The sequence below is a fragment of the Carcharodon carcharias genome, chromosome 22 (genome assembly GCF_017639515.1).
Source record: "Carcharodon carcharias isolate sCarCar2 chromosome 22, sCarCar2.pri, whole genome shotgun sequence".
Classification (NCBI taxonomy): Eukaryota; Metazoa; Chordata; class Chondrichthyes; order Lamniformes; family Lamnidae; genus Carcharodon; species Carcharodon carcharias.
In genome coordinates, this window is record NC_054488.1 from 52859939 (window position 1) to 52882091 (window position 22153).

The following is a 22153-nucleotide window of genomic DNA, read 5'->3' on the forward strand; positions in this document are numbered from 1 at the left end:
GGGACACCCTGGTCCATTCCTCCATCACCCCCTACTCCCCAGCCCCCACCTTTGGCACCACCCCATGCCCGCGCAAAAGATGTAACACCTGCCCCTTCACTTCCTCTCTCCTCACTGTCCAAGGGCCCAAACACTCCTTTCAAGTGAAGCAACATTTCACTTGCATTTCCCCCAACTTAGTCTACTGCATTCGTTGCTCCCAATGCAGTCTCCTCTACATTGGAGAGACCAAACGTAAACTGGGCGACCGCTTTGCAGAACACCTGCGGTCTGTCCGCAAGAATGACCCAAACCTCTCTGTCGCTTGCCATTTCAACACTCCACCCTGCTCTCTTGCCCACATGTCTGTCCTTGGCTTGCTGCATTGTTCCAGTGAAGTCAAATGCTAACTGGAGGAACAACACCTCATCTTCCAACTAGGCACTTTACAGCCTTCCGGACTGAATATTGAATTCAACAACTTTAGGTCTTGACCTCCCCCCTCCATCCCCACCCCCTTTCTGTTTCTTCCCCCTTCCTTTTGTTTTTTTCCAATAAATTATATAGATTTTTCTTTTTCCCCACCTATTTCCATTATTTTAAAACATTTTTAAATTTTCATGCTCCCCCCACCCCCACTAGAGCTATACCTTGAGTGCCCTACCATCCATTCTTAATTAGCACATTCGTTTAGATAATATCACCAACTTCGACACCTATGTGTTCTTTTGTTCTGCTGTCTGTGACATCTTTTGATGATCTGCTTCTATCATTGCTTTTGCCTACAACCACACCACCCCCCTCCACTTCTCTGCCCCCACCCAACCCCACCCCCCCACCACCTTAAACCAGCTTATATTTCACCCCTTCCTGGGATTTGCCTAGTTCTGTCGAAGGGTCATGAGGACTCGAAACGTCAACTCTTTTCTTCTCCGCCGATGCTGCCAGACCTGCTGAGTTTTTCCAGGTAATTCTGTTTTTATTTTGGATTTCCAGCATCCGCAGTTTTGTTTTTTGTTTTTAACTCAAAAAGAATGTTGTTTCACACTCAAAGAATATAAAAAAAGAGTAGAATATGAGAATTCTTAGGGACAGAAAATTAACATTAAACTCCAACATTAAAAACTTTCAATCTGCTTTCCATCAAACCATCTTCTCCAGAAATGCAAAAACGGCCTCTTGAATTATTTAAAACTCTTTCTTGATGGCTCTATTCTACCTTTCTTCCTGTGAGACACCAAAATCATTGTGAGCAATTTAAGATCTTTTTTCTTGCCAGTATGACTCCAGAATCATTAACCCAGAGCTGAAACCATCCATGCCACATTCTAGAATTAATTACTCTAACTTGAGTCACGTGATACTTGCAAAGATCTTGTGGTGCAGTGGGTAGCGTCTCTATCTCTGGGCCAGAAGCTCTGGGTTCACGTCCTACTTTACTTGATGGCCATGGAAGGTGTGTTCCTAATGTGACTAAACAGGTTGTTTATCAGCCTGCAAATCCTTCCAGTATGTCTGATGGCAAATAGTAAGAGCAGGAGTGTTTCTTGGTCAACCATATTGCAGAAGGCAATGGCAAACCACTGCAGTACTTTGCCAAGCATAATCATGGACCAATCCAATGGAAATCCATGGTCACCAAAGCCCTCTTAGGACATGGCCCCTGAAAGAGGAGGAGGATACTGGCAAGCTGCCAATGTGTGCTTGGGCGCAAACTCATTTCAACAAGTGGTCTACAATAAGTAGACAGTTAGACTGTAGTTACTGGTTTTAATTTTTGAGGCTTTGCATTTTAGTCAAACATAAAAAGTATCAATTCTTAAAACTATTGTATTATGGAAATCTTCTTACTTCACCAGAAGCACAAAACCAGGCCTGTCAACTTTTATGACAGATGTGGGTTATTGTCCTTGGAAAGTAAAATACTATTGCAATAGGATAGGTGAAATAAAGTCTGATTAAGCAGGGAGTTGTGCTTCAGAGTGAATCTGAAATAGAATCAGCTCTGTAGTAAATGTCCCATTTCAAAGCATCTCACCAGAATGTCACCAGAACAAAGCACAGCACTTCAGATATGGGGTTTATAGTGAGAATACTATTGCAGAGTAATACTAGTGACTTTCTGATCTGCACATTAACAACAAGTTTCATTTATATAGCACCATTAGCATAGTAAAATGTACAGGTGTTCACAGGAGTGTTGTCAAACAAAATTTGACACAGAGCCACATAAAAAGAGATATAGGATAAATGGCCAAAAACTTGGTTAACGAGTTGGTTTAAGGAGTGTCTTAAAGGAGTAAAGGAGAAGTTACAGCTGCCACTGGTGCAGCGATTAGAATCAGGGATGTGCAATAGGCCAGATTGTAAGAAAACAGAGATCTCAAAGGGATGTAAGGCTGGAGGAGGTTACAGAGGTTGAGGGGGGGCAAGGCCATGGAGTGCTTTGGAAAAGTAATGAAATGCCAGGCAACAGAGGCACCATGGTAACATGACAATATCATGTCATTGTGACTTCTGGAATCTTGGATGGATGCATTCAAAAGGTACCAAATGCAGAACTGTGCGAACACTGCAGACTTCACGCCTGGTCTGTTGTATTGGGAGCAGGCCATATGGTTACCAGCGGCACAATACATATCTGGGCATAGTGCTTTGGGGGAACAAGTCATGACATGATCCAATATTGTTGCCAACTCTGCACAAATTCATTGATACTGTTTCAGAATCACTTGCACTCCATTTTTCAAAATAATTAAGTGGCCATCAATTATGGAGTTTTTATTATTAAAGAATATCAGGCATATACATGTTTGCTTGATGCCAAAAAAGACAACAGTATGTTAAAGAAATAACTATGCTTCACCAATCGGACAAAAGTGTACCAATGACTGAGTTCTTACTGGATCATGGATGGTTAACTATCCAAATTTTGGGACACATTATGAATCCAAAGCCTAAATATGAATCCTTATATTTCATTATAAAGAGCTGTGTTTAACTGAGCAATTTTTGACTAATAGCCTATTGAACAGGTATACAGGAGTATTTTGTTACTGGACTAGATTTTAAAGTAAACATGTATATCATTTAGCTGATATTGCACTATAATGTTGTTCGGTACTGGTCATCATCATGTGCACAATTATGTACAAATTTAATACATAGCATGCAGTACTATGTTCCTGTGAGATTAACCTGCAAACCTGTTTTGAAAACTGAAAGAGTGAATGTTTCTGTCTTCAAACCATTTGAGATTTAATAAACATACATTGTGTTTACTGTAGTGTATTTTAAAAATTACACTGAAAAGAAATCACCCGAAGAATTTGAAAAATTCTATCAATGCTAATCAATTTTCAAAAGAAACAAACAGTCAGGGACTTAAAGTATGAGATTATAATGTCATTGAATTTTCATGCATTTCCTGGTATATTATATTATATTTCACTAATTTGTTCAAATCACAAATTTTAAATTGCTTTGTTCCCTTTGATCAGAAATGGGGTATTTGGGCATTCACAAATAAAAATGTTATTTTCTTGCTGATTGGATTGGTGGCTTTAAATTGTGTATTTGCACAGACACAATTGTTATGTAGCATTTGTCTATGATATAACATTAAATAATCTGATAATCTTTACTTCAGAGGAATTAAGGGGTTAAAAACAGAAGGTTGCTTTTATTTATTAGTTCTGTTTGAATAAATAGAAGGTTCATGTGTTGCTCCTTACCTGGGAGACACTGCTCGATGTATTCTATTATGTTACTTTGCCCGAATAAATGAAAGCAGCACAAGAAAATTAAACACTTGAATGAATCAATGTTGCTAGTAATCAAGATGCTGGTAATTATTTAGAAAGGAGTGCTTACTAATGGTAATGGACCCAGTACAGACTTTCCTCAATTTATATTATAGCATTAATATTCAGCTAACTTCATGTTTCTGTTTGGCTATAAATAAATGCATTAGTTGTTTAGCCCTTGAAATCAGATCTGAATGAAAGTTCTACCATTCCTAAGGGAGTGGGATATTGCAGCATGGGACTATATTTAATTCAGTCTATAGACCACTAAGTAAAGGCAATTGTTAACCCTTCAGCTCACAGCACTGTGCAAGGGCATATTACATAAAAGTGCAGCTCTTGGGGAACCATGGAGACAATGAACAATTGTTGGAACTATTGCAGAACCAGAGAGAAAATAATTCTGTAAAAACCTAAAATTGTAACACTTTGTAGATTAATGAATCTGACTGATAGAGCTTATTGCAGTCTGCCCTACTTCAGTCTCTAGGCACCTTAATTACAAATCCCATTCAAGCAAAGAGATTTCAAAATTACAAAATGTACCTATCCTTTTATTAAAGCCAACAATATCAGATCCGTGCCAAAATGGGTGAATGACATTTTAGCTCTTTGAATTTTGTACATTTTGTCCCTGTGAGAATTGATCATTTTGTGCTTTTTGGCTGTGTTTTGTCAGTTTCTTTTAGTAAGGGAGAGAAAAAATTAAAACAATCACTATCACTAGAGTAAACGTATTGGAAAAGCTAATGGAACTAAAGGCTGACAAGTCCCCTGGACCTGATGGCTTGCATCCTAGGGTCTTAAAAAAAAAGTGGCTGCAGAAATTTCAGCTACATTGGTTGTAATCTTTCAAAATTCCCTAGATTCTGGAAAGGTACCAGTGGATTGGAAAACCACAAATGCAACAGCTCTGTTAGGATCCCAGATGATCCCTGTTATGATCCTGGAGCAGACCCCCAAGTTTTTGGTAAGGCCCAGTTAGAGACCAATAACATTGTGTTTAAAGTAGACAATGTTTGAGATTCAAGTCACTTGCTACGAGAATAAAAAACCACAAGATTCCATGGGTTTCTAACAAACAAAAAAATCTACTTTCCTATACAAGGTCAGAGAGCTGAAACAATCCACAATATCTATCTCATATTCTAACATTCAGGGTTAATATGAGGTACATGCAAATTAACAGGCAAACTGCGATCAAACACACCATGTTGCACACTTATTAGTAAACGCAACCAAGACAGAGTCCACAGATTTCTCAGCAACCCACCCAGATGTCAGTAAACATTGAGAGTCTGTCTCATGAAGGATCGTAGCCTTCGCCTTCAACAATCTCACCTTGGAATTCTTTCCAAAGGTTGCTCCAACTAGGGCGGCCTCAATGATATCTGATTTCGCAGGGTTTCGTCAAGTCTCCCAAGACTCTGGTCCCCTGGATTCCTGTGTTTGCACTCAAATACTAACTCATAAGCACAGCTCCAGCTCTTTGGCCACACTGAGCAAAATACTACTGTTCCAAAGGGGTACCACCAATCACCAGAGCTCCTCCTGAGCCCCCTTCAATTGCCAGGGATGCTTCTGACCACTCTTCAATTGCCAGGGACTCTCCTGAGCCCCTTTCGATTTCTAGGGCCTCTCCTGAGCCTTCATCATTTAAAGTCTGCCAACCACAGCCCTTTTTTGGCTTGAAGCCTCTTTCTTTGCATCTTTCTTCTTAACTGGGATCTCTCCCTTGCCCTCCCCCTTTGGAACCTCTGCCTGTGCCCTGCCTGGGATTCTTTTTGACTATGGCACTCCGGTCCCAGGTCACCTGACCAAGTTTTTGAGCCGTTTCTTTTTGCACAAGCACACTGGGCCCATCCTTGGCCTTAGGAATCACAAAACTGCTGAAGTGCGCATGGTCTGCCCAGCTCCCAGCCTGCGCGGAACTCCCAAGGTCTACTGGGACTTGGAGCTCCCAACCTTCTCTCTGGAAGATGTAAGTTCAGATTTCTTGACAGTCCCCAATTTTGTTATGATCCTGTCAGGGACCATTCACATTTAAAGAAGAAAACCAAACACCCAGTAATTAACTGACAGAATTATACCACAAGATTTCATGTTTTTATACAGAAACAAACTTTACTGTATATAAACAATTTAAACAAGTAAGCACTACTAACTCAATACTGTAGTTTATGAAGACTTATGCTATAAACTCAATTTTACTTTTACTTCCTCCAAGAGTTCCCTTATCCTTCAAAACCTTGAAGGAACAGTCACTGTTCCTATGACCAAGCCAAGCGGTATGACATAGCCCTCCAGAATTTACTTGAATTTGTCATATTCCAGTAAGATAAGATTCTCTGGGAGTCCTTCTACTAGAGTTTGGCTAGGCAATCTTCCACCTTTTCCTTTACCGAACTCACGACTGTGAATGTCTTAGATCCTAGTTCGGGTTGCTGGCAGAAACCCAACTGCCTTCCCACAGTTCCTCAAGCTAACTCTGCTGAGTGCTTTGTCCTACAAGGCTCTGTAAGGACCATTGTAGATTTATTCCAACTAGGCAAATTTTCCAGCTGCTTTTCCCTCACGAAATCCAAACTGAAATAGAACCCCACCCACCATCCACAGTGAACACTGAAGCTAGTATTTTCCCTGCTTGAAATGCAAGCCTATCTAACCAACACCTCCTGTTGGCTCTCACAATCCAGTGAGGTGTAATCTTTGCCATAGCTACAACTGCCTCTCTGTTCCCAAACTGAAACTGAACTGCCTATTTCTCTCACACACAAATCAAAGAACTTCCTAACCAAGGCTCCATCCTGAATCATTATCTCCATACAACATTGCATGCATGCCCTATTCCCAGGTAGAAATATAAATTAACCACCTTTTAATTCCAAAGATTTCCTTGATTCTAGGAAACCATATGAATAATTTCTATCTCTAATGGAGTTTTATGATCCTGTTTCCCAGAATTGCTATCACTGCCCTCATAAGTAAACATCCCCAAGCTTTTAAGTGTAATACAATTCAAACAAGCTTTGAGTTTATTTGCTTCAGGATTGCTTATCACTTTTTCAATCATATGCATCATTTTCTACAGTTAAAACTTTAATTTCTAAAGCTAAAATTCATATTCTAAAATATATGAATTATGAACTAGATATTTGCAACACCCCTATTCAAGGAAGGAGGGGGACAGAAAGTAGGAAACTAGAGGCCAATTAGCCTAATATCTGTCATTGAGAAAATGTTAGAATCTGTTATTAAGGAGGTAGTAGCAGGATATTTAGAAAATCATAATGCAATCAGCCAGAATCAGCATGGTTTTGTGAAAGGGAAATCATGTTTGACAAATTTATTAGTTCTTTGAGGATGTAACAAGCAGAGTAGATAATGGGGAATGAGTAGATGTGGAGTATTTGGATTTCCAAAAGGCATTTAAAAGACGCCACACAAAATGTTGCGCAAGGTAAGAAAGATCATGGTGTTGGGAGGTGATATATTAGCATGGATAGAGGATTGGCTAACTAAAAGGATAAATGGGTCATTTTCAACTTGGCAACTAATGGAGTGCCACAAGTTCAGTGCTAGGGCCTCAACTATTTACAATCTATATTCATAACTTGGATGAAGGGACTGTCTGTATTCAAGCCAAATTTGTTGACAATGCAAAGATAGGAAAGCAAGTTTTGAGGAGGATAAAGAGCCTGCAAAGGGATGTAGAAAGGTTAAGTGAATGGACAAAACTATTGCCAGGTCGAATATAACATAGGAAAATGTGAGGTTGTCCATTTTAGCAGGAAGTATAGAAAAGAATAATATTACTTAATTGAAGAGACTGCACAATGTTGCAGTACAGAGGGATCTGGGTGTCCTTGTAGATGAATCACAAAAAGTTAGCATGCAGGTACAGCAAGTAATTTAGTAAGGTAAATGGAATGTTGGCCTTTATTACAAGGGGATTAGAGTATAAAAGTAGAGTATAAAAATATTGCTACAATTGTACAGGGCATTGGTGGGATGACAGCTACAGTACTGTTTTAGTGTACAGTTTTAGTCTCCTTACTTGAGGAATATACTTGCATTGGGAGATCAGTTTAGAGAAGGTTCACTAGGTTGGTTCCTGGAATGACAGGGTTATCTTATGAAAAAAGGTTGAGTAGGTTGGGCCAATACTCATTGGAGTTTAGAAGAAGGAAACATTTAGAATTCTGAAAGGGCTTGACAGAGTAGATGCTGAGAGGATGTTCCCCCTCCTGAGGGAATCTAGAACTAGGGGGCACAGTTTAAAATTAAGGGGTCTCCAATTTAAGACGGAGATTAGGAGGAATTTCTTCTCTCAGAGGATCATTAGTCTCTGGAATTCTCTTCCCCAGAGATCAGTGGGGGTTGCGTCATTGAATATATTCAACGGCTGAGTAAGACAGATTTTTGAATTACAAGGAAATTGAGGATTATGGAGGGCAGGCAGAAAAATGGGGTCAAGGCCACAATCAGATCAGCCACGATCTTATTGAATGGCAGAGCAGGTTTTAAAGGCAGACTGGTCTACTCCTGCTCCTTTTTTCATGTTTTTATGATTGGTAGCTACAAGAGCAGGTCAAAGGCTGAGAATTCTGTGATAAATACCTTATCTCCTGATTCCCCAAAGCCTTTCCACCACCAAAGCACAAGTCAGGAATGTGATGGAATACTCTCCAATTGCCTGGATGAGTGCCGCTCCCACAACACTCAAGCAGCTCAACACCATCCCGAACAAAACAGCCTGCTTGATTGACTCCAAATTCACTTAAACCTTCAGTTCCTCTGCCACCAGCACAGTGGCTGCACTGCAGCAACTCATGCCAAGGCTTCTCCTACAGCAGCTCTCACAATGCTCACCAAGAAGGACAAAGGTAGCAGGAACATGGAAACACTATCCAAACTCCGCATCCTGACGTGGACATATATTCCTATTCCTCTGTTGTTGCTGGGTCAGGAATGTGTATCACCACCACCTTCTCAATGGCAATTGGACATGGGCAATAAATACTGGCCTTGCCAGCAACACCCATATCCCAAGAATGAATTTAAAAATGGTGATAAAAAAACCAAAGTTTGTATAAAACTAACTGCTTAGAAACTGCTAAAACCGTAAATTTCAGTATTCAGGTCAATCACTAGCTTTCCTTTTTCTCCCTTAATTTTTTTTTTAGGTTTTTTAATCTCGTCTCAGCCATCCACTTAGCTGGGACACAAGGCTCTGTATGGGCAGGAGGATCTTAAGCAAGGCCTATGTAGCCTAGAGCTGGAGGCTAAAAATGCCCCAGTCAGGCTTTGCAGTTCAAAGTACCCTGAAAGAAAAGTAAATGCCACAAACAACCAAATTGGTGCAAATGGATAGGGCATGTGGTTTGCTATTTTTCTCCATATTTTCAGAGAAAAGTCAATTGAGTGGAAATTGCTTTGTATTTAGTTTATATTCATTTGCTTTGTGAAATAAATCAGCTTGCCGATTCATGTCCAATTTGTCTCACCAATTGTTAGTTTGCTGTTGAAAAAATTGCAAAATTGCATATAAGGACATGTGCAGAAAATCCAATTCTGATCATCTGGTAGTCATATTGGTATACTCCAGTATTGTATTAGATATTGGGTAATACAAGAACATTTTGAACACAAGATGATCAGGCCACTAATGGGAGTGCCCAAATACCCCAACTATAACCAAGAGAACATTCTAAGGCAAGATCTAAACCTTGTAATAAAATATGGTAATGCAAGATCATTTTAAATCAAACAATCTGCTGATAGGTTAGATAATCATCCAGACCGAGAGGAAATCATGACCTAGACCCATAATTGACACTTTTCTTTCAATTGGAATCCTTCCTTATAATGAGTATGATGGTACGTAACTCCCTTGACAATTAGATCTGCTATTTTTGATTACCCTTCACAGATGTCAAGAGTTTCCTATTCTCCCTCACAGAGTGACTATAATCTGCCGACATCAGTGAACCTGGCCATTCGTGCTTTGATCTTTCTGCTGCTCAATATATTTTTCACTGTTTGCTATTTGTGATTATCAATTGCACTGGTCAAAAATGAAATTTTTTACAGTAGGCATGATTAAATTGGCTACTGTGTTCTGCAATAGTATTAGCATATTAGAACTGAAATAATGCAGTGAGCAAGATAGGACAGAAATGACAACGTCTTACAAGATAAGAGGTTCAGTTAAGTCTGATTTAACACATTCTTTGCATAAATACTAGATTAGACTCCTACACATTACCTACCTCTCTCAAACACTGCAGCTGTGCCTTGTATTGGCTTTTCTTGATGGAACCAAATGAATTCTGATGCCTTCACTTCAAACTAGTCAGATTCTGCCCTTTAACTGCAGAATATAGGAGCAAGTGGTGTGATTCAGGCAATATCAGTGCATTGTGTACTCAGGTGACTTAGAGGTTCTGTTAGCCATGATAAACTCTCCTTCCTCAAGTTAATGGGGAGAATATCACCATCAGTTAATTGTATTATTTTCAGATTGCATTTTAATAATTCCTTGACTCAAACCATTTTAAAGCAAGACACAGAGGTGGAGAGGTTTACGGCCAGAATTCTACAGCTTAGGGTCTGGACAGCAGAAGGCATAACAACCAATGACAGGGGGAAGGGATTTAGCAATGCTCGAAAGGCCAGAGTTGGAGGAATACAGAGCTTTTGCAACATTGTAGGGCTATAGGAGGTTACAGAGATCGGGGTTGTGTTTGCCCATTGAAGGATTTGAATGTGAGTGAGAATTTTTAAAGCAAGGAATTGGTGGACAGGGACCAATGTAGGTCAGCAAGGACAAAGGGCGATGGATGAGCAGGACTTGGTTTGGAGTAAAATAGATTTATGGATGAGCAGAAATTTATGGAACTTGGTGAATAGAAAGCCAGCCAGGAAAGCATTGGAGTAGCTGAACGTGGAATTGACAAAAGGAACTGGAAGTCAGAAACGCAGCTCAGGAAAAATTAGAACAGCAAGATTGTGAACAGCCTGGTTTAGTTTAAAGCAATGGCCAGGGAGGAGAATGGAACTTGTGGTAAGGGAGTGGAGTTCGTGGCAGGTGACTAATGTTTACTTGCTATGATTAGATTGTTTTTATTCATTCAAAAGATGTAGGCATCACTGACAAGGCCAGCATTTATTGCCCATCCCTAATTGCCCTCGAGAATGTGGTGATGAGCTGCCTTCTTGAACCACTGCAGTCCAGTAAGTACACCCACAGTGCTGTTAGGTGCAGAGTTCCTGGACTTTGATCCAGCGACAGTGAAGGAACAGCGATATAGTTCCAAGTCAGGATGGTGTGTGGCTTGGAGGGAAACTAGCAGGTAGTTGTGTTCCCATGTGCCAGCTGCCCTCAGCCTTCTATATGGGAGAAGTGGCAAAATTGCAAGATGCGATCGAAGGAGGCTTGGCAAGTTGCTGCAGTGCATTTTATAGATTGTATAATTGTGGTCTCTATGCTGATGGTGGCGGGGTTGAATATTTAAGGTAGTGGATAGTTGCTGATCAAGCAGACCATTTTGTCTAGATGGTGTTAAGCTTCATAAGTATTGTCAGAGCTGCTGTCATCCAGGCGATTGGAGAGTATTCCATCACACTCTCTTGTGCCTTGTAAATGGTAGAATAGCTTTAAGGAGCCAGGAGGTGCGTCACTAACCAGAGAATATCCAGCTTCTTTACTGCTCTTATACTCACAGTATTTGTGTGTCTGATCTCTTGATCAATGGTGACCTCAAGAATATTTATGGTGGGGGATTTGATATTGGTAATGCCATTGAATGTCAAGGGAAAGTGGTTTGATTCTCTCTTGTCGGAGATTATTACTGCCATGAACATATGTGGCATGAATTTTACTGCCACATTTCAGACCAAGCCTAGGTATTGTTCAGATCTTGCTGCATGCAGGCATGATGCACTTCATTGTCTGTTGGACAACCAGTCTCACAACAGAGATGTCAATAGAGGCGGTGGTGATGCCAAACTCAGTATCATCAATGTATGCGTGGAACCTGAAGTCACGTCTTCAGAGGATGGTGCCAAGGAGCAGTATGTGAAAGAGAAATAGGAGGGGGCCAAGGATAAATCCATGGGAGAGCACAGACAGAAGAGTGTGGTACCATCTCAATAAGATTATTTTTGTACATTCACCTTTCAACAAAGGCAACACTCCCAAAAACACTTTTGTAACCATCAATGCCAGCAAGTCAGCATTGATTAGAAGCACATTAAGAAACTGACCACTGTGATCTCCATTGAAATAAAGCACATCAGGTCATACGTCTAATTCGATGAATTCTGGATTCAGCTAACAGCCAAGAGCATCACAGGCAGAGTTAGAAAGTAAAAAGTTTAAGAAGTGCCTCTGCTCTAACACAGTTAGAGAGAGTGAGACTACAAGAACATAGACTGAGTCTTCATCAATCACCTCTGCAATTGTTCTAAGGGACTGATGGCTCCGGGAACCATTCCCCACTCTGTGAAACCAAGATGAACTTTGACATCTTGGATTTACTTCAGTACTTCCATGCCAAGGCTTTTTTCTTAATACCATGACTGAAAATGTCACTTACAGGTGGTGTGATTTTCCCTGGATCATTTAGGCTTTAAGGAGCCTCCAAAGTAATTAAACAGTCTTGAGCTGCAAGGCAGAGCAGATTTGGCCTGTCTTCAAAGCAAATTATTGCTCTGCTTACGGAGCTGGAGTGCATACAAGTTGTTGCAGTACCGTGATAGAGGTGGAAACCGGGTAAGGGAGATTCAAACATGGAGTTCCAGGAGAAATAAGCACTGATTTGGGAGGCAACAGCACATTCAAGGACTTTGGAGAGGAAAGAGATTGAAGATGGGTGGCAGTTTGCAAGAACAGAGGGATCAAGGTTTTTTTTTTAAAAAAAGGTGATGGCAGTAGAGTTGAAGAAGGAGGGGACAGTATGAGGAAAGTGTTAGCTAACATGCAACCAAATAGGGAAAATTGAGTGGTTAGCAATTTAGTCAGAATTGGGTTGAGGGAGCAGAAAGTGGTCTTATGGACAAAATGAATTTAGAAAGGGTGTGAGGAGAGAGAGAGAATAGAGAAAGATGCAAGTTCAGGACTGAGGCATTGGGGAATCTTTGAGAAAGTTGCTCCATTGGGTGAAGGGAAGTGGCAGAGACAGCTGATCAGATGAGACTAGAGGAGACAGGGAAGGGGAGTTTAAGAAAATATCTTACCTTAGAGAAAAGAAACCAGGGATTATCTTTGCATCCCAGGATGAAAGCAGGACCTGTTGGTGCGTTATGTGGTCCAGCCAGACCCATCTCCAATCTGAGAATGTTGCTTAGGGTGGGGGATGCTGTGCTCATTACACATCAATCCAAAACCAGTTCTATTATTTTCTAAGTTTACTACAGACGTATCAGAGCCATAAACACAATGGTAACATGGAGCCGTGCAGGGATTAACTGGAATCCAGCTCAGAAGGCTGTATGGATCTGCAATGCTTGTCATCTTGGTCTACACGGAACCGCCAGTTACAAACGCTCCGCTAACTAACCCTTGCTGTTTCAATGGAGTTCCGTTGCTATTTAGCAGCGCCGAATAACCTAAAACTTTATCAGCAAATATATTCGAGTTGTTTTATTGCTTCTCCCCAAGTGGCTGGAGGACTTGTGGCATTTTTCCCCCTCCGAGCCGCGACAAATATGTCGGCTGTGAGATAAAGGTTTAGAACTTTATTGCGGCAGAATTCCTACCCTCAAGGCACAGCATAGAGCAAAGGTCAACGCTCTCACAATTCTTACAGCAATGTGTAGGTTGGATACAAACCAGCTCAACCACACGGGTGTTCGATATACCGGCGCCTTGAAGATGTTTATTTGCGGTTTGTTGATCCCGGCAGAGCCGCTCCCCAATTGTTTCTGTTCGAGTAAATATCCAGACCTACCATTCACATCACAATCTCCACTAAATGGCGGGGGTTGGAGGTTAACCCCGTGCTGTCTTCGCCTTGGATTTTATTTAGATTTCTTTTTGGAAATATTTTACAATGTGACCGCACTTGCTCTCGTTTTGTTAAAAAAAAAAGTAGAGTTGTGGCCAGACAGTGAAAAAGGCCGCTTTGATGGTAATAATGTTGAACAGGGTTTGAACTCCAATATTTGAATTGGGGAAGACAGTTACCACCCCGGAATACCAGTTGCGTATATCTTCGAAACCCAGGCTAATTTCTGGAGGTTACTTACTATCTTTGTATCGACAATGATTCCATTACGAATACATGCAAGTTCCACTCCAGTTCTGAGGAAGACTAGGAGACAACTGATCAGGAGGGTTAAGGGGGAACCAACACTGACAAACAAACAAAAACTACATAAAAAAGTCCAAAATCGGGCAAGGTTGTAGTAACACAATGAGACTAATCTTTACAGCTAATTGGAGTCAGGACAGACCCTTAGAAAATGTCCAGTAATTTATCATTCACAAAGTTCCAATCTCTATGAAATATAACTTGGTGAGGAATCGCGGTCCCCTACAGATTCCCTACCTTCACAAATTCTCCAGAGGCCAGAATGGGAGTTTAAATCTTCCCAATCCTCCCCATAGTTATATCTGGAGTTTGACACGTCGATGATATACCAATAATCCGTGCCGATCGCTACCGCCAGAAAGACAAAACTTAAGAGTCCCGCGAACCCAGCGGTCAGACAAACTGCTCCAACAGTCATCTTATTCCAAATAGCCTTCACGATGTCAGGCGAGGACATTTTGTTGTGTTCAGTCCTCCCCTTTCTGCATTTTCCTGTCTGCGGACTGCACTCACACAACTATCCTCATCCGTGTGAATTTTCCTCGGATCGCAGTTACAGATGCAATGAGATGAGTGATGAGGCGAACGCTTTAAAGGGTGAAAATAACCGGTAGAAAATTGTATGTCTGCGGTTGGACGTTAAATCCCCTCCTCCCCACCCTCCGTCATATGAGTTTCAATTACAGGTATTTGGTCTCTTGCATTGTAATCGTTGCACCGTATCAAGTTCAATTTCTAACGCTTTGGCAATCAATTAAAAAGCTCACATTCTTTGGTTTTACAGCAGGTTCCGGGCAGATGGTTAACCGGCTGGCTGCAAACGGGTTACATAGCATAGTTCTGTCGAAGGGTCATGAGGACTCGAAACGTCAACTCTTTTCTTCTCCGCCGATGCTGCCAGACCTGCTGAGTTTTTCCAGGTAATTCTGTTTTTGTTTTACATAGCATATTCCTCGCGACTAGAATATATTTCTTATACCAGTCTTTAATAGACCTCCTCAATTATTGGTAGCGCTTGTGAACAGGGAACAGCACCAGAAAAGCTGTTGCAGCCATCGATACAATTGTTTGAAAATAGGGTTACGGATTTAATCTCTTGTTGCTCACAATCACTCTTTGAAGTGTTCTGGTTCTTGTCTAACCTGCTAATCACGGTATTTACATTGGTTCAAGCATTTTCGGTATCTCCAACTTTCAGCTTTGTCTCTTTTATGGTCACCAGGTTAAAAACACAGGATTCCCAGTATTTTGAAGTCTTCCTTCGGTTGCTGGTTACCTTTACATTCGAATTTTTCAGCCTCTTGGACCATAACTTCAACGTCTTCATTACAGAAAGCTTTCCTGAAAGGGAGATTGTGTTTAACCAACTTATTGGAGCTCTTTGAGGAAGTAACATGTACTATGGTTAAAGGGGAACTGGTGGATGCACTGTACTTAGATTTCCAGAAGGCATTTGATAAAATGCCACATCAAAGGTCATTGCGGAAAATAAAAGCTCATAGTATAGGAGGTAATGTATTGGCATGGATAGAAGGTTGGCTGGCTAACAAGAAGCAGAGAGTAGGCAGAAATGGATCTTTCTCAGGTTGGCAAGATGTAACGAATGGAGTACTACAGCAATCAGTGCCAGGACCTCAACAATTAACAATTTATTTAAATGACTTGGATGAAGGGATTGAATGGATGGTTGCCAAATTTGCTGATGATACAAAGATAGGTAGGAAAGTAAGTTGTGAAGAGATATAGATAGGTTAAGTGAGTGGGCAAATGTCTGGCAGATGGAGTTTGATGTGGGAAAATGTGAAATTGTCCATTTTAGCAGGAAGAATAAAATAGAAGCTTATTACCTAAATGGTGAGACATTGCAGAGCTTTGAGGTGCAGAGGGATCTGGGTGTCCTAGCACATGAAATCACAAAAGGCTAGCATGCAAGTAATTAGGAAAGCTAATAGAATGTTATCATTTATTGCGTGGGGAATTGAATACAAAAGTACTGAGGTTATGCTTCAGTTGTACAGAGCACAAGTGAGACCACGTTTGAAGTACTGTGTACAGTATTGGTCTCCTTATCTAAGGAAGGATGTAACTGCATTGGAATCAGTTCAGAGAAGTTTTACCAGACTAATGCCTGCAATGGGTGGGTTGTCTTATGAGGACAGGTTGGGCAAGCTAGGCTTGTATCCAGTGGAGTTTAGAAGAGTAAGAGGCAACTTGACTGAAACATATAAGATCTTGAGGAGTCTTGACAGGGTGGATGTGGAGAGGATGTTTCCTCTTGTGGAGGGATCTATAACTAGGGGTCACTGTTTAAAAATAAGGGGTCGCCTATTTAAAACAGATGAGGCAAAATTTTTTCACTGAGGGTCATGAGTCTTTGGAACTCTGTTCCTGCAGAGGTGGTGGAAGCAGAGTCTTTGACTCTGCAGAGATGGTTAGATTCTTGGTAAGCAAGGAGGTGATAGGTTATCAGCAGTAAGTGGGTGCAGATTTCAGGTTACTATCAGGTCAGCCGTGATCTTATTAAGTGGTGGAACGGGCTTGAGGGGCTGAATGGCCTACTCCTGCTCCTTGTTCAAATGAAGGTGTGGCGTTTGACATTTGTAAGGTGATTTTTTTCAATTCCTAATGTTTTTCTCCACAACCAGCTCAAACTTACTCAGCAAGTTGTTATCCTTGGTCATGGCTTTTCCATTCACATCTTAATCAGCACAGCAGGATGGTTGTCAGATTAGGCTGTAAAGATCCGCGTTTTCTTGAATGGTGATGTTACACTTGATTGTAGCAGTCAAAACACCGCCAGCAGTCTCAATACCCAATAATGGTATAAAATGCAACAGCAGTAGATCCTGCACGTTCTCTGCCCTGTTTTCAGGTAGATGCCTCATATGTAACAACCATATCATGGATTCCTATCTTTAGAGATGACAGGGGAGAGAGACGGTAGCATAGTGATGTCACTATACCAGTAATCCCAAGGCCCAGGCTAATGCTCAGGAGACATGGGTTCAAATCACACCAATGATGACATTTATACTCAATTAATAAAATCTGAAATAAAAGGCTTGTCTCAGCAATGACGACTATGAAAGTATTGTCAATTGTTGTAAAAGTACATCTGGTTCACTAATGTCCATAGAGAAGGAGATCTGCTGTCCTAACCTGGTCTGGCTTACATGTGACTCCAAACCCACAATAATGTCTGAATTGGCCCAGGAAGCCACTCAATTCAAGGGATGGGCAACTAATGCTGGTAATGAGCACATCCCATGAAAGAATAAATAATAAAGAAATCTTGGAGCAATTTCTGGATCTTAGAAATATGATGGATCCACCAGTCATGGATTTGAATTTTGTCAGGATTGGCCTCTGGTAAGAATTACCCTGCAGGATCAAATGTATCGCAAGATCATTAGGTTCTTCAAACCATACCCTGCAGAGAGCCAACATGGATTTGATGGACCAAATGTCCTTATTTTGTGCAGTGATGACTCTTCTTCTCCAGTTCTCTACCCAAAGGTAAGTCCAACCCACAGTGCCATGACCTCCACCACAGGTCGGGCAAGGAAGCAGGTCCCAAATCCACCCAGAACTGGGATCAAACCCTGTGCTGTTGGCACTAATCTGATCCATACTGGCTGCCAAAGAGTCCAAATTGTTGCATGAACATGCACTTTTACATGCACATTGTAGCCTGGAGCTATGGATAATGATGGTAGAGGCTGACCAGGAATCTCTCCCACTCTTACCGTCTGGCACTGGGGTACTTTGGAAGGATTTGGCCACATTATGGACACATCTTTCTTGGGTCATCAAATCCTGGAGATGGACTTTAACCCAGAGGGTCTGGCTTGGAGACAGGGACGCCACCCACTGTAAGACAAGACATCCTTCTAATGACTATATAGGAACCAATATCTTCATATCACAACCTCTGCTTGGATGAGTGTTGAGGACAGAACAACAGCTGTGTCAGTCACTTTCAATCTTCCTTTCAATTCAGCAATTAAAAAGGTGCCTACGTTTGTCTAAATCCTAACCATCAAGATGGGTGCCACCAGATATCGATTTTATTGCAAAAATATCCAGTGCTCAAAATAAAAACATAAAAACTATCACCACCCAAGCCAAAAGCGAGTACGTCTTGACTCATTTTCCTCATATCATAAGGCTTACGCAAAAGTAGTTCCTGTAAGTTCGTTGGTTATACAACACAGAGGCTAGAAATAGTACGAACATTCTTGGTGGCTTGCCATTGAGTCATCAAAATAAGCAGGGTTAGGTGCAATTATAACTATCTTTCCATGGTAAACGTCAGCAATCTCTTTCATCTTACTATAATAAGGGAAGAAAATTCTGGGTAAAAATAACTTTTTCAGATTTGTATTCAACCTCAAACTTAAGAGAGCCATCATTCCATACAAGTGAAAGGCCAGTTCTGTAGGTCAGGATGAGCCTTGATATCTTTAAACCTGCAGCCAATAAGACCACTGGCATCCAAGTTGAGTCCATCATCACCTGCTTAAGGTGGAAAATTCCTATTATTACTTCTGCCCAGTAATGAAGATACCTCATTTATAATCAATCAAAAGTTTCCATTTTTGTTAAGCCTGAAACTTTTCAAAAAATGGCAAATTTTAATTCCATTAACTTACATATTTGCTTGTACAATTGGGATATAACTGCTGTTTGTCTGTTTGTTATTTTCTATCCTGCACATATATCTAGTGCCATACTTGTATTTAATATACTGGTGATCATTTTTGTCTAAGATATAGATGATCACATTCCCTTACAACCATCTTCAGGCTCAAAAAGAAATCAAGTCTCTAGAGAAGTGGCTGCCTCATGGCACAAACATTGCTTTACAACTCAAAAGATTTTAGGTATTGGAAAAGCCAGAGCGGCAATACCAAGCGGGGATTAAAAGGTTATTCAAGGGTTTAGAAGCCAAACCATCTTGCACCAATTTACACAAAATAATTATTGCTGTAGCTTGATCTTGATTGTCATAACGTATTGCATTCAATTTCATGAAACCAAGCCCTGTAACTTCTGCTAAAAAGAAATATAAAGTATAACAAACATCTAATTTCTTGGGAGGGCATCTGTCACCAATGCAGTTATGTACAGCCAACTCTTACTTTCAAAAGATATTTCACCCTTCCTCAAGGCATTATCACAAAAACACGAGTACAAGCTGAAGCACAAACTAATTCAAGTTAGCGTTTTCCATACAAATCCAGATGGCTATTCACAGAATATATCAGTTTAGCCAAATCATGTCCTCATCTGCCATCTAATTATCCATCTTCTGCTAAGTCACTGACTGATTTTTTTTCACCTGTCTAGCCCAAGTTATTGAGCCCAATTGTAGCAATTTAAGAGCTACAATAAGCATAGTGGTAATGTTACTGGTCCAGTGACCCAGAGGCCTGGACTTAATGTTCTGGAGACAAGAGTTCAAATCCCATCACAGCAGCTGGAGAATTAAAATACAATGAATAAATATGGAATAAAAAACTAACATATGCAATGGTTAACCATGACCCATCTGGTTCATTAATGTCCTTCAGGGAAGAAAATCTGTCATCCTCACCTGGTCTAAACCATGTACAACTCCAAACCCAGAGCAATGTGATTGACTCTTAACTGCCCCATTATATGGACTAGCAAGCCCCTCAGTTGTATTCAAGATGGCTCACCACCACCTTCTCAGGCAATTAGGGATTGAGAATAATCACTGGCTTTGCCCAAATCCTGGGAATGAATGGATTCATGTGGTCAATCTTACACGGTACAGGAATCCTGCAATAAGAAATGCTGGAAGAAATTGTAGAAAAAAAAGTAGAGGAAACTTTAACTTACCTGAGACTGTTTTACAAAGGTATTTGAATTCCCAGCTTGAATACCATAAAACCTGACTTGGGGATATATCGCAGTTCCTTCACTGTCGCTGGGTCAAAATCTTGGAACTCTCTCCCTAATAGCACTGTGATGTACCTACACTACATGGACTGCAGCGGTTCTAGAAGGCAGCTCACCACCACCTTCTCAAGGAAAATTAGGGATTGGCAATAAATGCTGGCCCAGCCAGCGACACCCATTTTCCATGAATGAATTTTTAAAAAACCCATTTGGCCATACAGTCCACTGAGCCATTCCATCATCCAATATGATCATGGCTGAACTTCTATATCAAATCCACTTTCCCAGCTTCATATCCCTCAATTCCCATGGTGCCCAAAAATCCATCTATTTCAGATTTGAATATACTTTTCAACTTTGTATTCACACCCTTCTGGAGGAGAGAATCCCAAAGATTCATAACCCGGAATGTAAAAGTTCCTCCTCTCCTCATATCAGTCCTATATGGCCAGTCCTTTATCCTGAGACTATGACTCAGTTCTAGAGACTACTCCTAGGGCAAACAGCCTCTCAGTATCTAGCATCTTTCACTTTGAATTTTTGAACAATTTTTGCTCATCAAACAATATCTTGCCAAAGTGAAAAGGTGGTGGTTCTTTTCAACTTTGCTGACTGTACGCTATTTATAACCATGCAATTTGCAGTCAAAAGTCCATTATAATTTTAATGGAAGTTGTGATTAAGTTGTACACTCTGACCATTTACATCAGCTCATTAGGCTTCAAAAATAGCAGCGACGAATGGTCATGTCTTACTAAACAGGATGTTCAATTTGAGCTGATTTAACAGATTGAGTAGATTAGACTGCTAATGGTTAACTATCTCCCTGTCACTATACCTGTGCCTTGTACCAACTTATCTCAATAGAAGCAAACAAACCAGGTTCAGCCCTTGACCTGTAAAATACAGGAGCAAGTAGTGCGATCCAGCCCAGCAATGTATTGTGTACTCAGGTGCCTTCCAGAGATTCTGTTAGCCATCATGAACTGCCCATATAAGCTTATGCCTCTCCTTCCTCAACTTAATTGGCCATTGATGATGGGGTGAATTACTCCATCAGTCAATTCTATTATTTTCAGATTGTAATTGAATAACTCCTTGATTCAAACTGACTTCAAAACTCAGTTTTGACACTAGTCAATCAGTTTGCTCCACAGATACCTTAGATGAACGCACATATTATGCAATGCTTTAATGATTTTTGCATAGCTGAAATTTACCCAATCATCTGTAAAATAGTATTATAATTTGTTATAGTATGACTATTTCTTTAAGATTTGTGGCTTTTGGGCATAGTAGTTATCACAATATCAGCACCCTTCTTTGTTGTGCAGTTATTAGTGCTGAAGGTGGAAGCTAAGCATCTGGATAGTTCATCATTAAGTGGACTTTGAGGTGGAGACGATGTAATTAAAAAGGGAACTGATAAGTGTTTGAAAAGAATAACAGCAGGAAAATAGTAGCAGGAGGCCCCAGTTAATGTGATCTTGTTGCCTCACTTGTTTTTTTTTTAAAGTAAGAAAGCAACTTATTTCTTTGCTGTAGTATCTCACTCTAGTCATTTTCACAGCAAGCTCACCTGATCTCTCATAACAGTGGCCATCTATTTTATAGAATTTCTGCCAATTATGCAGCTTTTCTGGATCTCACCCAAGGAGATTCTAATACTGGTCAAAACAAAAACAGAATTACCTGGAAAAACTCAGCAGGTCTGGCAGCATCGGCGGAGAAGAAAAGAGTTGACGTTTTGAGTCCTCATGACCCTTCGACAGAACTAGGTGAATCCAAGGAAGGGTTGAAATATAAGCTGGTTTAAAGTGGTGGTGGTGGTGGGGGGGATTTGGGTGGGGGCAGAGAAGTGGAGGGGGGTGGTGTGGTTGTAGGCAAAAGCAGTGATAGAAGCAAATCATCAAAAGATGTCACAGACGGCAGAACAAAAGAACACATAGGTGTCGAAGTTGGTGATATTATCTAAACGAATGTGCTAATTAAGAATGGATGGTAGGGCACTCAAGGTATAGCTCTAGTGGGGGTGGGGGGAGCATAAAAGATTTAAAAATAATGGAAGTAGGAGGGAAAAAGAAAAATCTATATAATTCATTAAAAAAAAAGGAAGGGGGAAGAAAC

General features: G+C 40.7%; 1 protein-coding gene across 1 annotated transcript in view; it reads right to left on the reverse strand.

Moving 5' to 3' along the window:
* The window catches only part of tmem235b (transmembrane protein 235b), a 42473-nt gene extending 27915 nt beyond the window's left edge, over positions 1–14558 (reverse strand). The window contains exon 1 of the mRNA XM_041216842.1: positions 14339–14558. Within this exon, the coding sequence (XP_041072776.1) occupies positions 14339–14558 (220 nt within the window). The remainder of the gene's footprint in view (positions 1–14338) is intronic.
* Positions 14559–22153: the final 7595 nt, after the last annotated feature.